At 41.8% G+C, this 18,635-nt stretch overlaps 1 protein-coding gene across 1 annotated transcript in view; it reads left to right on the forward strand.

Moving 5' to 3' along the window:
* Positions 1–18,635, forward strand: part of LOC131572866 (glutamate receptor ionotropic, NMDA 2B) — a 176,420-nt gene that overhangs the window by 155,170 nt on the left and 2,615 nt on the right. The window contains exons 10-12 of the mRNA XM_058826274.1: positions 12,229–12,389; positions 15,306–15,493; positions 17,258–17,496. Coding sequence (XP_058682257.1) covers positions 12,229–12,389; positions 15,306–15,493; positions 17,258–17,496 — 588 coding nt within the window. The remainder of the gene's footprint in view (positions 1–12,228; positions 12,390–15,305; positions 15,494–17,257; positions 17,497–18,635) is intronic.

An 18,635-nucleotide genomic window follows, 5' to 3' on the forward strand; every position in this document is an offset into this window, starting at 1 on the left:
ATTTTGTAATTGACATGAAAAGGAAATAAATGGATTTATGCATGCCTGCAAATTAATATAGATGGCTGAAATTTCACATGTATTTGACTTATTTGCTTTTTAAGACGTTAATGAAATGTTGAGACAAATGCAGTGTAGGTCAGTTATTTTTTTAATAGATACGAGTTTGTTTCTTTTTTTTTAAAGGTAGGTTTTGAAGTTAAAACTGGCCACTATTTTTACTGAAAAAACACTTGAGGAGAGTGTAAGAAGGCAGAAGGAATTCCTGATATTCTCTAAAATAGTTCATTTTAGTGTACTTTATGCAAAATACTTTGTTATTTCTGACATGTATTTTGACATGTCACTTTCTAAAGGCACTACTCATAAAATTGACCTACATTTAAGAGGAAAAAAGGTGGATTTTTTTTTTTTTTTTCTATAACAAAGGAAGGGGACAGACTGAGATAATTGGAAGGCAAAACAACATAGGTAGATCTGAGGTGAATGGAACATTTCAGGTTGATACAAAACCTACACGGAAAAACACTGAAAAACCTACAGAAATAAAAGGATCTGTTCTTTTCTGGAAGTAGTAGATGCTTGGCTATGAAACTGAAAAATGAATTATTTCCCACATTGTACTTTGCAGCACATTAAATCGAAATTATACAAGGATCCCAGATATGCAGAACACTTAAGCGTGTGCTTAACTTTGTGCTCATGAGTGGTGACATTAAAGTCAATGGGCTATTATTCACATGATTGAATTTAAATGCTTCCCTGAGCTTGCAGCTTTTGTACAACAAATACCTGCTCTGGAGAAGTCCAGGGAAAATGCAGAGCAGCTAGACATTTTTCAAGTGGACTAAAAGTGAGGGTCAGTCTTGTGCCTTGTGAGCTCTGTAAGAGGAAGATTGTCTAACTGGATGGCTTGGAGGCGGTACAGATCCTCCACGGGATTAAACATTTAGTGTTAGCTGACATTTGTGGTACTTCCACACATTTCGTCAGGACACAAAGGAAGTTTTATGTGGTGGTGTCCAAAGGCAGAAAGTACGCAATCTTTCAATAGCAGTATGATTTTTATTATCAGGACACCTTTGTGGAGTTATGAATTAGGCAGACGGAAGAAGGTCCATGCCACTTCCAATCCTGTTGTCTTGTGATAAGTCATAACCTGTTCCAAAATGCATAAATCTGGTGCACCTTACTTGACAAAAGAAACTTCCCCAAAATAAAGAGGTTCTTGAATCTCCAGATCTTATGTTGTGGGGTGGAGTTGAATTCCTTTCCACAGTGCTTTCCTAGAGGTACATCTCCCTCTAAATGAGTTGGACTATGCCTTTAGCTTAAATATGACCCTTATCAATAAGAGTGATATCATCTAGTGCTTAATACAAGAAACGCTGGTTCATAGTGAAGTGTAGAAAACTCAGAACTCTGATAGGCTGAAATTTTATGGCTTAAAATCTGATTATTTCTCTGCATCTCCTTGTAAATTATCAAGTGCTATAGTATTAAGTACTTAAAAATACCATATAGTGTAACTATATATTATGTGTAAACATACATAATGCATGTGTATTGTGTGTCACTATGTATTATGTTAAAATTTTCTTATTAATAAATAGTTTTTAAATAGCTACAGTATATCATATGTTAGTAATAGATCTTTCTGATTTGTGACTTACATTTATTGTACACATAAATATAATCTCAGACAAATCTTTGCAGTCACAGATGGGTCTGTTTATCATAGATTTAGACATTCTGCAGTCTTTGTAGTGGGATAATTTTTAGGCTTTCTGAGCTCTTTGGAACAAACCTCTGTGCCTGTGTGCTAAAATGTGATTCAGTTATTTTTAAGACTATAAATGTTTAAAGTCAGTGGGTTTTCAAGCATGTTTTGTTTCCCCCCTGCTTCAGTCTTAGTTTCTTTGTCATTCTCCTGTTTTTCTTCAGCTCAGCACTGTACAGTGTGGAGCAGCAAGGAGGCTGCAGTGTGCTTTAGCCTTCACTTGATCTCTCATGATTCTCTCTTTTTCTATTCATCTGGAGGGACTTCCCTAGTATCAAAAAAGACTGGGGCAAGAGCAGCTTTGCCAAGAAGGACTTGGGAGTGCAGGTGGACAAGAGGCTGGATATGACCCAGCAATGTGCACTCACAGCCCAGAAAACCAACTGTATCCTGGGCTGCATCCAAAGCAGCGTGGGCAGCAGGATGAAGGAGGGGATTCTGCCCCTCTGCTCTGCTCTGCTCTGCTCTGCTCTGCTCTGCTCTGCTCTGGTGAGACCCCACCTGCAGTGCTGCATGCAGCTATGGGGTTGCTGTCTTCTGGACAAAAAGAACATGTACCTGCTAGAGTGAGTCCAGAGGAGGCCACCAAAATGATTAAAGGGATGGAGCACCTCTCCTTACAAGGAAACACTGAGAGAACTGGGATTGTTCAGCCTGGAAAAGAGAAGGCTTAAGGGTGACCTAACTGTGGCCTTCCAGTACCTGAAGGGAAACCTACAAGAAAGATGGAGAGAGACTTCTTTAACAAGAGCATGTAATGACAGGACAAGGGGTGAAAGCTTCAAACTGAAAGAGAGTAGGTTTAAATTAGGTATTAGGAGAAAATTATTTGCCGTGATGGTGGTGATTCACTGGAAGCGGTGCCCAAGAGAAGCTGTGGATGCCTCATCCCCAGAACTGTTCAATGCCAGTTTGGATGGGGCTCTGAGCAACTGGGCTAGTGAAAGGTGTCCTTGCCCACAGCATGAGGATTGGGATTAGATGATCTCTAAGGTCCCTTCCACCCCATTGTACAATTTAATGACAGTAAAAACCTCTAATGGGGCTATTCAGGATTATTGACAGTTAAAATGCAGTTTAGTTGGGAACTTAAGCAGGTAAGGTGCAAGGGGAGGGGATACTCAAAGTCAGACTGTAGGCTTAATTCATTCTTGCTGGAAAAGAAGAAATGCAAACCCCTGGGCTTTGTTGAAGATACACATGAAAGCTGCTGGATGAGGGACTTTGGTGATGGGGCTGTGGTGTAGTCCTTAGCTTGCAGCTTTTGCGTTCCCCCTCCATAGCACCCTGGCCTTTCCCAGGCCTTGGTCAACACTGACCTTTCCTTTTCATCTTCCTTTTCACCAGCACTTGGAGCTATCCCCCTTTGGAGGTAGTGGTTAAATTTGGTTGCTTCTGTGCTAATTGCTTGGCAGTCTGGAAAAAGCTGTCTTTGGAGAGTTACATAAGGGAGAGAGGGAAGCAAAGGATTGTCCTGCTTCTCACATCAGTATAAGTCAGCGGAGAGGGAAACAATGAATATTTTTATTTATTATTTATATGGTGCCATAAATGTACTTGGCACTTTGCAGTCAAATAAAAGACAATGGGCCTGTCACCAAAATTTGGCAGCCTGAGAGATGAGAGCTGGCCTCCTTCAACTGAATGATCAGGGCTGAATTACTGGTGGGGAAGGGATGGGAATATGAGATCTGCAGGATTAAAAAAAAAAAGGAATAGAACAGCTGTACTCCCACACTTTCATTCCTGATGCCCAGTGACCGTGACATTTAGAGTTATATGTACATACATATACTTGATAAATATTTGGCAGGCTGTATCTTTCCAGGCATTTTTACTTCACTGCATGGAAAGAAGCCCTGCTTCTCCCAGGTATTGGCTACTCAAGGTCAAAATTCCTCTAAATCTCCATGGCCTGGTAGACTTGTTTACTTCAGGTGTAGTTCAGTGCCCCAGGACTCACATGGGAGTGATATGGCTTTCATTTCTCCATCTTTCACTTCCAGGTAGGAGGCAGCTTTCATCAGAAGGTTAAAGGAAGGCATTATCTCCCAGCTCTGAGAAGGTGCTGCCCTGTCTGAGGTGACCTGCTCTTTTGCTTTGCCATCCTCCCCTACAGATGTGCTTAAGAAATTGCACTAGAGTGATTACTAAGCTTTTAAAATTTCTTGGATGAAAATTCTGGTCCCTGTGAAGTCTTTTGGAGGTTTGCCAGGCTTGTGCAAGGTTTTACCCTGCTGCCCAGTGGGTAGTACCCACACAATAGTAGGTTGGCTACTGTTAGTACTCGGAAGACAGGAGGATCTTACCTTTCTTTGTTAGTGAAAATGGCTGAAAAATGGAATTGCTCCCCTATCAAACTATATCCTCTGAATTTCTCAGAGTGTTTCATAATTTGTTAACCAGCTGTCTCATGTGCAAACAAAGCAGGTTTCAAATTCCTCTGTACTTAGCTGTCACCTCTCCTCTCAAGGTCTTTCTAATCAGTTAATTTTCTTCCTCTGAATGAACATCTACTCTCCTAATGATATTAACATGAGTGTAGTAAGTGGCATCTTTCTGCCTCAGGAATTTATCTTTTGTGTTTGCCTGGGATTATTCAGTAGATACCTTTTGTCCTGCTGTGTTTAGCTTCCAAGAAAGCTTAACTTTCAAGAATTAAATACATGGCATGATTGATGCTGGATAAACAGGTGATCTCCATCCTCTACATTCACTCAACCAAAAGTTAAGTGTACTGTAGCTATGATTTCATAGCACCCTTCATTGCAACAGATATGACTGTGGTGTTCAGATATTATACATACTACCACTTGAGCTGTGCAAGCAGCTTTTGGCTCTGACTGGTGAAGCTCAGTGACTCCACTGCAGACTTCTGGTCAAGCTTGAGGGATGCCTAACAGTGACTTGAAGCCTATAAACTGGCAGATGTGTCCTGAGGAATATTTAAGGCTTTAGTATTACCTGTTGGGTGGAGAAACTGCCCCGGATCTGTACAATGTTGATTCACTTGGCTGACCCAGCAGACTCCTGGTGTGCTGGAGGTGGGTGGACTCTGTTTGTACGTGGTGGTCAGATCCTGAAGAGGTCCCCTCAGACCTGGTGCATCTGAAGTTGTTAACCTTAGCAGAAAGGCAGTGTGGTGGCAGCAAGCACAAGTAGGGAATGGAAGAGGTGGGATCTCCGACATGTGGTCTGTTTGGGGTGACACTGCACTGCCCAAGGTTTTCAGTCTCCAGCTCTGTGCAGAAGAGGCACAGAGCAGGTCTGTACACAGCAATCCAGCTTGCAGAGAGGCTGCACAATCCTCTGTGTGCACTGCTCTGGCAATAACCGCATGTGATGGAAACTCCTTCCACCAATTGGATCTTTGCTTTCATCTCAGTTATTTTGCAAGGACAACTATTTTTAAAGTTGCTATATTTGAACTCTTTTCTTTTGCTTTCACCTGCCCTGCCTCACCCCTGCATTGTCACTAGGTTGCTCTGTTCCCTTTCCTGACCTGCACGTGTCCATATTTCACCAACAGACATTCATAGATATTTTTCTTTCTTGTTTGTGGGTCTGACCCACACTATGTCTTTCTTCAAAAGGGACTTTAATAAAATTCTTTCCCAACTTCACTGCAGTCAGCTGCACTAACTGATAACTCCTTTCTTGGACTTATCTAGAGCAATTCATGGGTGAAAGCGCTATGCAAAGCAAGACAGAGAATTTGAAACATCACTGGGTACTGAATAATAAGATAAACCACAAAGTCAAAGTCTGAGGGAGTACAATGTAATTTTATGTCCTCCCAAAATCGACATAATGGATTTGGTGCTGTTCAGTCCCCCTTATTTTAGCTTCCTTTTTTTGTTTGATTACAAATCAAGACGTGTTGTTTTACTAGTGAAGACAAGAAACTGGGGTTTCAAGAAAAGTTGATGTGGCAGCTGGATTCAGAGCTGTGAGGAGTCCCAGCCACTGCTGAGGAGGCAGAGAATGTTATTGTGAGGGAATGCAGGAGGGAACTAAAAAGAGCTAGGGTAAAAGGATGATCTGAAAACTTAGTCACTTAGAAATGGCTGAGAGTTCCACCTTAGAAATAAAAAACGTCTGTAGTGTCAAAATTACATGACTGTGCAGAGGGGAGAGGAACGCTTTAGGAATGAATCTCAAGAAGTATCTGTACAAGAGAGTCATTAATAATAGAGAATGAGCAGCACAGTTGCTTTAGTCTGCTCTCCTCACAGGCCTGTACCAGTGCTAAAATTTAGGTTTGCACTGTGATTTTCTCCTATACTGTTGGGCTGACACAGCTGGCACACTCCTAGCTGGGATGCAATTTTGTCGATTTTAAAGTGTCTACAGCACCATGTCATCAACAATAGAAAGTTCTGTGCTCAAAATCTGTATAACACCTCCTCTCCAGGACAGGTGTGTGTGCGTGCGTGTGCCTGTGTGTGCAATCCAAGCTGCATGAAGAAAAGAATACAGTAAAAACCCTGAATATGGTGCTGGCAATGATGATTGACATTTCAGAAACAAACTGATCACTACCTGAATGGAGATTGGGATCGGGGCAGAGTTGCAGCTTTGAAGAACTTGCAAGCTGAAAATGAAGAACAGACAAAACATGATATATCACAGAGAGGCCCTGAGAAGAGTAATTATGAGCATGGAGTTTCACTAGCATTATTTGTGTTGCCTTACTGCAAGCTTTTTTACTGTAATATTCCCTCAGTATCTTTGGGTCTTGATCAGTTTGTTCTTGATATGGTGGAGAGTGTGTTCACCAACCAAAGATAAGTCAAGGAAAGACCTATAGGATACAGCAAAAGGATGCAAGAATGGTTGCAGGTCCATATAATACAGCTTGCAAAGAAAGACTGAAGATTAAACTGGGCTTCTTTAGCTGCAGTAAAAGAACATGGAGAAGGAGCAGCAGTGGTTTTCAAAAACATAAAATGCACCTTCAGAGAAGAAACTATTTGTATTTCCCTGCCCATGGATAACAGAAAACATTGCAGTTGTATTTGCAGCTGGAAGGCTTTAGTTCAAACACTTAGAAGAACTTTCCAGTAGTAAAGCTCTGATGGGCATTGTCCAGGGAATGGAGGAGTCTCCAGCATCAGCCATCTTCCACAGTGGGCTGGATTAAGAGCTGTCAGGAATGGTGATGTCCAGGAGAGAGTCACCAGAGAGATAGAGGTGGAAAAGCCATCTTCTCAGAGTCAAATCCAGGTTTGTGATTCTGTGGCATTGTTCGTGGTGCAGCTTGGGGACAAAAATTATATATTTTGGGAATAAGAAAAAAAACAAGCTTTTTATCTTTGATTAGCTGTGAAGGAATTAATTTCCTGGCTGAAACAGAGGACACAGAGGGCAGCTAGGGCAAGACATGCTGCTGTGGACATGTGTAGCCTATCAGGACTTAAGTACAGGCATAGAGCTACCTCAGAGTTATACCTGAAAACCACTAACCCACTCTTCAGTTTTTAAGGTTCTAAAGGAAGCTCCTGTGCAAACAGCCTGGTTGGATTTTCAGGCAATGAAGAAAGGTGCAAGCTGGCTGCAGTGACATGCAGCTGAACCAGAACAAGAGGAGAGAATCAAGGACATTTGGGCAATGCAAAGAGGTTATACATCAGGAGGGTGGTGGGCACTTCAGGCTTCTTGCTACCCATAGTGGTTGGCTCTCTGTGCTTTTGATGGGAGAAGATATCCTGAGGACTGAATGGCTCAGTGGCTAGATTCGTCTGGGCCAATGTAGATGTCTTGAGCTATTTTAGGTGTACTGGAGTGTCCAAACTACCCTCAGGTGGTGGGAAAATTTGACACAGGGGCTATGAGAGACCTGTTCCCAGGATGAAATTCCCTAGGCATCTCAGCTTGGCACTTACTTTTGGGTAAATGAAGTGAGCTCAAAGTATCTAACATGGACTTAAGTTCTTTAGGACTTGCAGGTAGCAGAGGAGCTGAATTTGTGTCTCTTTAATTGGTCAGAGCTTCCTGTGGTAGAAAACTTTAACTGGTTGTCTGGGCCTTAAAAAGTGTGAGGAGCCATCCCAGAGGAGCTGTATAAGGGTAAAACACTACACCCATGCACCCACCCTTGCACCACGTTCTACCAGCTGATTATGTTATTCAGCAGTGTATTGATTTGGGGTTTTTTAAGCAGTGTAAAAGTAGATCGGCTGATAAAAAAGAGCCTTTTTGTTGCAAGAGCTTGCTGAGTTTGGGAAACTGCTTTCAATGCTATTGGCAAACACTTTACAGTGTAAACAGGGCCTACATCAGGCAGATAAATAAGTGCAGATGTGCTTTTCTGTAGGATCCATTTGGTGATAGACAATATATTGAAAAAAATATTCTCATCAAATTAATTGTGGCCAATTAGACATAACCCCTTCCCCTCATCTCTAAATCCTCTCCAATTGCTGCTGCATGAATGGGAAGAGCTCCTATCACCTGTTTCATTATGCAGATTGATATCCGAACATCTGAGAACAATGCTGCTTTCTGCACGGCATGGCTCCAAATTGCTAATGAAACAGCTCTGCCAGCCGAGTCACTTAAACCCGCTTTCACTGCTGCTGTCAACAGCTCTCATGGCGAGATGTGGAGGGGAGTGGCAAAGGAGCTCTCCCCCCCAAATGTGCTAACAGCTCCCAGCCTGTGTGTTTATTGCTCTCCAGAGAAGGAAGATTTCTGCTCTCTGGCTCTGAGAGGTTACTTTTCCAAAGCCAGGGTCTGCTTTGCACTTAATGCTCCTTGATTTCAGTTTGTGGAGTGAGGAGTTGAAGAGGCAGGCAGCCACTGGGCTCTGAGCTCAGATATCTCATATCGCAGAGCCACTCCAGGCATCCTCGGTGTCTGCTTTCTGCCCCCATCTCTAGCATCCACCTTCACAATTGATGTGAAGCAAGTGGGGCTTCTTTCACGGGTGAGAGGATGTGCACATCACCTTGGGTACATAAAAGGGGAGCATCTCACAACAGACGTTCCATGGTGAATAAGTGGGAGGATGCAAGTAGGGTACATCACTGCCTGGGGCTCTTTGGGTACAGGACTGTGGCTGAGCCCTGCTGGTTCCCTCACAGGCAGTCACCCCTTGAGGTAGGTAGAGCTGGGCAACAGGAAAGGACTCCTGCTACAGGCAAGTGTAATGTGGGCTCCTACAACTGTAGACCCTGTACAGCTGGGTTTTCTCAGCAACTGATGTAGTTGCTTATTTTCCCTTCCCCTATTACCACCATGTTTTTTTTTGTCAGAACCTCACAGGACTCCACAGATGCCTGGAGTGGAGTAGATGTGACTTAGGGCTCTGACAGGAGAAATATTTGCATTAAATAATGGGACAGTTCTCTCATTAATCTACATTCTGACCATTTGTGTCCATATCTGTGGTTAATTCCTTTGTCACTGTTCACTGCAGCATTGAGATTACCTCTGCACAGGCTTCCTCCATGTAATGGCCCCTGCATTGTGCATCAGCTCCTCCCTCATGTCTCAGACTCCTCATAGACCCATCTGTCTGTGCCAAAGAGTGCTGCTTCCCTGGGAACGATACTTATGATCCAGGCCCATGATCTCAGCCCCTGGGAGCAATCAAGCAAGTGGCTTTTCTTACTGAACTCTTTGACAATCTGTCAATTAACTTTCCTCCTTATGGATCACCTCCAGTTTCTCCACACATTCCTCTACAGTGTTGGCAGAAGAGGACACGCTCCTTCCCCATCTGTCCCATGAACTTTTGGGGAAGGCTCACATGTCTTCTTTTTCCCTCAGGATGAGCTGTGTGGGACAGAAGTAAGTGAAGAATGATGCTATAGTTTTTGACTCTGGAGAGCTCACTGGAGATCACTTCAGCCCTGGGCTGAGCTGTGCCCACTTACTGCCAAGAAACACACATGGGGATTTTTGAACTGCTATCACCTATCAGAAAGCTGCATGCATGTTTTACTATTACTTCTCAGATATGAAGGAGTAGCTCTTTATCTCTGGCTGCATTGACTGTGGAGTCAGCTGGACATTGGTTACTTTCCGCTTTGGAAACATTAAGCTAGGTTAACTGGGGATCTGTGTTCCTCTTGGGTACTCAAGTTAAAATTGTCTGGTGTGGGCCCCATATGGATCCTTTCATATTGTTTCCTGTCTTGCTGTTCACCAAGCTATTGCTGAAGTGTGTGTGCATGTTGGTGTCTGGAGAGTAATTTGCATTTGAAGATCTGTTCTGATTAAGGAATGAGCAGAAGGTAAGGATTGGTGAGTGAATGAATATTATGTGAATTTGAAGAAGTCATCAACCTGACTTCTTTCTCTAGGAATGTGCTTTTCCAGTTGCCAGAAACAGTAATTTCTTACAAAAGAAATGTTTCCATTTATTTATTGGTTGCCCAGGAGCTTAAAAATGAAATCTGGAGCCTTTCACCTGTGGCTGCTATTATGGGCTCTGGAACAGAGTGGGGACAAAAGATAGTTCAGAGCTGGGATTATATTCCTTATCACAGGGAAATGCCTGACTTCGTAATCCTTCTTACTCCAGTTTGTAGGCATCATGATGGAAGCAGACAAAAGTAGAGATTGTGTCACTGGGAATGGAGGGTGGAGGTATAAAATGGCCAAAACTCAGTCACACAAATGTTGGTCGAGTCTGCCTGATGCTTCTCCTGTTGACTGTTCTCTGTTGGAGGGCTCTGTGGGAATGGGAATGCCCTGTATGCCTTCACAGTGGGGTTCTGCAGCCTCTGGAAAAGCAAGTTGCCCACACTGCAATCTCCTGGTTTAGCATGTCAGGGGAGAGACTGTTTCTTTGTGTCTGGCGTGGCAGTGCCCTCCTTGTGATGGGTCCCCTAGGCTGCTGCTTTAATCAGCTTAGTAAAAAAGAATAATTTTAGCATGCTGCAGTGATTTTTCTCCCATCAAAGTTTGCTTTCATTACAGTCTTTGATAGCTGTGAGTTTGTCTTCCTCCCTAGAGGGTGTGACAAAGTTCTGAGAGACACCTTACTGTCTGTTTTATGCTATATGAAACTTCTGTTTTGTTGGTGATGCACTAACCTGAGTTCAGAAAAACAGCCCCAATGTTTTTTATTGGCTTAAAGCAATAGGATATATGTTCTCTCTCACACACTCAAATGCATATACAAGTTAGCCCATGTTAGCCATCCAAACTGGAGAGGTGAGTTGACTGGTACACAGAAACAGGTGAACAGTGTGTTCATCTATCCACAGACCCAGCTTCTGGCTGTCCTCATGGCTGAGGTGTTGTGAGCGGAGTACACTGCTTTAGGGGCTCTGACCTCCTCAGCTGAGTTGACCAAGTTACAAAATGGCTTTAAGCAGAGCTCAAGAGCAAGGCTCATCTGCATGTGTTTTAAGCTAGAACTATCTGTGGATTGCAGCCCTGTAGAAGGTGGCAGTGAATGACAGCATGTATTCGTGTACCAGGTGCACTCTTGCTGTTAAATGGTTTTGGTCTGACCATTAGAATGTGGCTTCTCAGGATCACAGAAATACACAGTCACAGTTGGGAGTCAAGAAATAACACCAGACAAGCTACTGCTTGATATAGCCAGAGAGGAGGAGGCTTCCTTCCATTTAACCTACCTTTGCATCTTTTTCTTTACTGCTTATTCTGTTCCTGGTTTATAGTTCTGTGCTCCTTCTCATCTGCTGGTTCTAGGGGTTTTAAGCAGTCTTGATAATTGACGGTCTAAATTTTACTCCTCATAAAATCCCAGAGAGCTTTGATTATGACTTGAGTTAAGCAAGTGGCATATAAAATCTCACAGGCTTGCAGCCGTGGGGGAATGTTATGATGAATGTATTTCTTCTGAGCAGCAAAAGCTTTGGAGTGTTCTGCCAGCTCTGTTCTGGGCATCAAATGTTACCAGTGACTCGCAGCCGCTAACAGCATTTTTATTTGGGACATTTGCCCAAAACTTTGAAAGCTGATCATTTGTTTGGTGAAGTGGGTGTGAGGTGTGCTGAGAGGCATCTTTTCTCATTAATTACTTTTCTACCTCTGTCAGAACCAGGAAGTGTAAAGGCATCCACAGTGCTGAAAAAGATACTTCTTAGGAACTAAATGACAGTTTGTGGATAAAAAGCACATCACATAGACTTTAATGGAAACTGTTTCTTGACTGTGTTCCAGCACCACTGTTACATTTTCCCTTTCCTCTTTCATTTTATCTAACCTATTTAATCTCTGATCACTGACTATTTAATGCACTTAATTCAGAGTGAAGAAAAAGAACAGCTTGCTCAGATTTATTTCTTGTTTCTTAGGCATTAACAGGAGACATTCATGTTTGAAAACAGTGAAATAGGATATCTTCTCAATTATGTTTTCTACCTGATAGTAAAATAAAATCAGATCAACCTTCCGGTATTCTCCCAACCAGATGACTGCTTCAATCTAAAAGACTGTGAGAAATATTCCTTTTTTTGTCTCTTCAGTTCCAGAAACCAAATGACTTCTCACCCCCTTTCCGCTTCGGGACAGTTCCCAACGGCAGCACGGAAAGGAACATTCGCAACAACTACCCTGAAATGCACAGTTACATGGTGAAGTTCAATCAGAGGGGGGTGGACGATGCACTGTTCTCGCTGAAGACTGGGTGAGGCTTTCTTGCATGCTTACTCACTGCAGAAACCTGACTTTTTGCATGCTTGTCTGGAATATTTACTTTTTAGGGTTTGAAAAATAAGCTTATATTATCATTCCATGGTTGAAAGTATAGCAAGAACACACATAGCACAGTAACACAGGAGAGTGACTCTGTGGTTCTTTTTGCCAGGTTTTTCTATTGACATGTGCATAAGAGTGTCTGGTTTTGCTGTGTTTATAAGAATTAACAAAAAAAAAAAAAAAAAGGAAAAAAGGATCTAGTGTATCCCTGTGTACATAATCCATGTGTGTATTGGTCCCAAAGACCTTGCTTCATCAAGATGTTTCATGCTGATGGCTTTTTACACATACAGAAGAAAAGCTTACAGGTCTCTGTGGACAAAGGTTTTTCTCAGATCATTTATATTGTCATCTGGAAATTCCTTTGTTTTCCCTCCTTCTGTGTATAAAAGATTATGTTAATCAGGAAGCTGTCAGACTAATCCCACCCCAGTGTATCACCAGCTAATATAATGTAATGGAAGGTAGGTTTGAAGCAAATAGTTTGGAAGTAGCCTGCTCTCTGGAATGTTTTAGTATCAAGGGCTAAACAAAACATTATTTGAATAATATGAAAGTATAAAAAATCTAAGCATTTCCTTGGGTAATTTTGGAGACATGGGAAAAATCGTTAGCAAAAAGCATGGTTGAATAGCTCATCCTGTTTTAATAACAGTGAACCTGCAAAGGACCTAACTCAAAATGACATTTTGCAAGCCTTTGTCCTTTGTAATTAAAGACCTCCTCTCAGAACTGACCATTTTGGTTATCAGAGCCCAGCCCCAGTGAACAAAAACCATTTTTGCTTAACACTCATATTGCACTCTTATGAGAAAGTTCGTTCCAAAGCACAAATTCAGATGTTTAGCCAATTTAATTACTAGATTGACTGAATATTCCTAAACCTGATTGCCAGGTTCAGAGGCCCACAGCCCATTACAAATGGTTGTACCATTGTTGGATATCATCCTGGGAAGGTACATTTGCCAGGATAGTCATCATTCAGGAAATACATATGCACTGTCCTGGAAATATATGGATGAAATAGAGCTCCTCACTTTTGATAGATGTCAACCTGGCTTCATATTCACCCTTGGACAGACTTCCTCACAGATAAGCACTTGAACTGAGATAATCACCGTACTGTAAATATATGTGCAGGAGGTGTATTGTAAACATAATATGTGAGAGAGGATGTGCAACTGGAAGGTCTTAGGTCATTTATCAGAAAATATTTCATTTCAGGTCTAGTGGGAGGATTTACTCATCATCTTTGTGTTTGTGGGAGATGCAGCCTCAGGAGACTGCCCCCCAGATCCAAATCAATTTGTTGCTGCTTGAAAAGGCTCTCATCAGGCTCTTGTGCTCTCTGCAGAGCCCATAGTGGGGATTTCTGTGTGCTGAAACAGAATTTTTATTGTGATTTTCAGCTCAATATTCTCTAACAATAACCAATTCAGCATGGTAAACCTTAAAGCTGCTGTTGTGGCCAGCTGACATTGGTAAAGATCTGGTAGTATTTTTCACAGTAACTGAGGGGTCAAACATAATGTCCTGACTGTATTTGACTTGAAAAAAAATTCATTTTTCTCAGCTAAGTCATGCCAGCACTTGAATTGGAGAAAATATTTTCCTTACTTCAAGACCTACTTTGCTATCTAATACTGATGCATTTTATAAGGCATTTTAGATTCTTTTGAGATGTCAGTACAGAAATATAAGCTATTCTTAAGCATATAGATCCGCTTGACTTCCTCTTCATTTATCTTGTTGTATGTTTGTATTCCAAATTTTCTTTAAGATCAGAAATTACGATTACCAAATAGTCAGAAAGAAATAGATGATCCTCATTCATAACCCAGATTCACCTCTAAGACAGCTTTAGGCTTAGATTTTATTCAACTACGGTGAAGGTGAAGATGACGCCTGAAGGTTGGGTACAACATCCAGAGGGACTTGGAGAGGGTCAAGAAGTGGGCACATGGGAATTTAATGAGATTTAACAAGACCAAGTGCAAGGTGCTGCACTGGGGTCAGAGCAATCCCTGATATGAACACTGGCTGGGGGATGAAGGGATCAAGAGCAGCTTTGCCAAGAAGGACTTGGGAGTGCAGGTGGACAAGAGGCTGGATACAACCCAGAAATGTGTATTCACTGAAAGCAAATTGTTTCCTGGGCTGCATCCAAGGCAGGGTGGGCAGCAGGATGAGGGAGGGGATTCTACCCCTCTGCTCTGGTGGGACCCCACCTGCAGTGCTGCATCTAGCTCTGGGGTCCCCAGCACAGGAAGGACACGGACCTGTAAGAGCATGTCCAGAGGAGGACACCAAGATGATTAAAAGAGTGGAGCACCTCTCCCACAAGGAAAGGCTGAGAGAACTGGGATTGCTCAGAAGAGAAGGGTTTAGGGTGACCTAACTGTGACCTTCCTGAGGGGAACCTACAAGACACCTGGAGAGAAACTTTTTATAAATGCATTTAGTGACAGGACAAAGGGGAATGGTTTCTCTGAAAGATTAGATAGATTAGATATTAGGAAAAAAAAAGATTTTGCATGATGGTGGTGAGGCATTTTACTGTGTGGTGATGAAGTTGTGGTGGCCCCATCCCTAGGAGTGAGGCCAGGCTGGACAGGGCCCTGAGCAACCTGGTCTTGTGGAAGGTGTTCTCACCCATGTCATGGTGAGTGGAACTAGATGGTCTTTAAGATCCTTTCCAACACAAACCTTTCTATGATTCTACATAACATATTACAGTCCATCTGAAAGAGGTTAATTTCTTCCTTAGCTGACTAAAGCCACCTTTGATTTCATAGAGATTTTATGTTTTCTGTACTCTACCTTCTTGTTTCTTGCATCTGTGCAGGAAGTTGGATGCTTTCATTTATGATGCAGCAGTGCTAAACTACATGGCTGGCAGAGATGAAGGCTGCAAGCTGGTGACGATTGGGAGTGGGAAAGTGTTTGCCTCCACTGGCTATGGCATTGCCATCCAAAAGGACTCAGGCTGGAAGCGCCAGGTTGATCTTGCGATTCTACAGCTTTTTGGAGATGGTAAGTGACAAGAAAAAGAAGTGCTGAAATTTTCCTAAGAAATACCGAGTTTTGCGTGCAAGAAATGGAAGTTTCTAGCTCTGGTGCTTCAGATGTGAGTTGAAAATGTGGAATTATTAATGGGGCTTTTTTAGAGGCAACACACCAAAAATGCGAGGATGTCACTTCTTTCATGTTGTTGATGCAGGGTAGCGGTATCATCAAAAGCAGTGCCAAAAGCACTAAAGTTTTCATAGAACAAGCTCAGCTGTGTGTTTGAAAAATGTCTTATGTGAAGAATGTCTTGTAAAAGCAAGATTTCTGGTGTGAATTTTTCACTAGCTTTGAGGTTTTGCCATGACCAAACCCACTAATTATATCAGACTGTCTGTGGTTATTCTGTACTTTATAGCTCTAGACAGGACCAATCCATGCAGAGTTTACAGAATTAAAGGATAAATATTTTTGGATGAAAGAGCTAGATCAAATTTCCCAAAACCTAAAAAAAACCCAAAACAAAACAAAAAACCCCAAGGAAGAATTTGAGACTCAGAAGCATATTTTGGAATGAGATTTTAATTAGAACATTATAGTAACTCAGTTCACATCTTAATTTACAGAGAAATTGCTATTAACAAAAATTGTCCATGGGAAAAAAAATTTATTAGGAAGTATTTTCCTGTTTTTCCATTTCACATAAAATCTTCCCTTTTTATGAATAAATAAAATTCACAGGTTATTTTATTTATAAGTATTCTTTTTCTCTCCTGAAATCTGGAAATAACATATGGTATTATAAATATGGAAAGAACATAACTTGGACATACTTCAGAAAACTGGCCACCTGACAGATAGGTTGTTCTGTTTCTTAAAAAGCCTAGTATGTATTATTTCAGAGAAGGACATAAGTTCTCCACAAAGCTTCAAAAACTCCGTTATGGAACTACTTAAATATATGGATTTTTTTCCCTTGCCAGTGGACTGGAATTGAAAATGTGAAAAACTAACTTTCCTAACAACATGAAACAATTTGTCATCCTGCAAAATTTGTTCTGAATGTCCCAGTATGTGCGTGCATGTGTGTTTACCTCTCTCTCACCCCTCATGAAAGTACCATAATGGTAGTAAGTGGTGTATGAAATTAGAGTACAGAACATTTGCTCCTAGCTGACACAAATTAGTAAAATTTTTGATTGGCCAAAGCTGTGTGAAGTGTTGAATACGGACAAAATTGAAGGGAGGAAAAACAAGTAAAAATACTTAAATATTTTTGGAACATTGCACCTAGTTTTAATGAGCTATGGATATGATGGTAAAAAAAATTGATTGAAAACAATCAATATTTTGATTTCGAGTTGGAAACATACAGTGTTTTCATCTAGAAGTGATTAATTTTTGTCTATCACTATCAGTCACTAATTTTTCCCTTCATTGACTTAATGAAAGTGGAAGTTTGTGAGGCCAGGTCTTCAGTCATTTGGTGGACAACTGTTTCAGTATCTCAGTGCAGACATCCAGCAAGTGTCATAGCTGTCCTCTGGTACAGCTTGTTATGGCTAATATCAGGCTGTGAAAAAATCCTGTTTACTTTCCTGTGACAAATGGCACTTGCCCTGGTCAGAAGGGCAGTCAAGATATTTTATGGATGTTGCAGATGTGGAAAAAGAACGTGGAGACTGGAAATTACGTTAGATCAGCTTCTTGCTTTCAGTCTGCCCCTGTTTGAGCTCTTCAGCCATTGCAGTATTATCTAACCTGTTTCTTTCCTCCTATCTGTCATTCTAGGGGAGATGGAGGAGCTGGAAGCTCTCTGGCTCACTGGCATTTGTCACAATGAGAAGAATGAGGTCATGAGCAGTCAGCTGGATATAGATAACATGGCAGGTGTCTTCTACATGTTGGGAGCAGCCATGGCCCTCAGTCTCATCACCTTCATCTGTGAGCATCTCTTCTACTGGCAATTCCGCCACTGCTTCATGGGCGTCTGCTCTGGCAAGCCTGGTGTGGTCTTCTCCATCAGCAGGGTGAGTGCCATTAGCTGTCAGGGACAAACAGACAGTCCTAGCTACTGGAGATGGAAATATCCACCAAGACTGTCTAATACACAGGTGGCAGTCTGCACAGTGTCATCTTTGCACAGCTTTGTTAATGTTGAAAAAAACATGTTAATTTTTTCTGTGACATCTCTGGTCTCTGATGGATTATAGTTAAGGAAATGGAAATTGCACATGGAAATGAAAACACAGGAAAGGACAAGTTAACTGTTACTGCTTGCTACCCCAAAGCAAGTTGTGAAGAGGCCAAATTTGGGGACCCCCTAAATGTAATCAAGTAATGATGGATAATATGATTAGGAATTTGGGAGTTTTACATTGTCCTCTAAATTGCAGCTTTTCAGCTGACCTTTTGTTAACTAGAAGTGTGCCTTCATTGACAGTGAGAAGTCCTTAACTGAAAGCTATGCCCTGAACTATGCAGAAATCTTTCCATGGAGGATGACCACATAAACTTAGCAATTGCTTTATGCAAATCTGCCTTAGGGTACAACATTTACATTTAAAGTAGATTCTAGCCATTTCTGAGTCATCTTCTACTATTAGGGTTGCTAGCAGTATCCCATTTGGAGCTTTATTTTCCTTCTTTGAAGCCACTGCTTCTTTCTCCTGATCCATTCTGAAGTGAGGTCAAATCTTGGCATTTTTTAGTTCAGCATCTGTAGCAGAATTTCCTTTGATTGTACAAGGAGTATATAATTGCTGCATAACATATTGAAGAGAAATGACAAAGCCTTTTGAATGCAAGGGCACAGACTCTCTTCTATATTGTTAGTTTCTAATGTGGTTTGGTCTGTAGATGAGATGGGGCATTGTGTTTGGTGACCCTTAGCTACGAACAGATTCTTTTATTCTGTGTTTATCTGTTCGACCTGGGCCAGGTTGGTGAAAGGTCTGAAAAGTGTTAATCATCTGCTAGCTGCTGAGAAACCATGATGACATGATGTGATGGTGTCCATTTCACAGTTGACATTAATCATCGGGCACCATTTGTCAGGTCAGGGGATAAAGGAGACGCTTTTGTTCTGTTCCTGGGGATTAGCCCTCACAAACAGTCATGGGTAAAATGAGCTTGTGGAGAACGTGAAGGAATTGGGCCCTTCTGTTGT

The sequence above is a fragment of the Poecile atricapillus genome, chromosome Z (genome assembly GCF_030490865.1).
Source record: "Poecile atricapillus isolate bPoeAtr1 chromosome Z, bPoeAtr1.hap1, whole genome shotgun sequence".
Lineage (NCBI taxonomy): Eukaryota > Metazoa > Chordata > Aves > Passeriformes > Paridae > Poecile > Poecile atricapillus.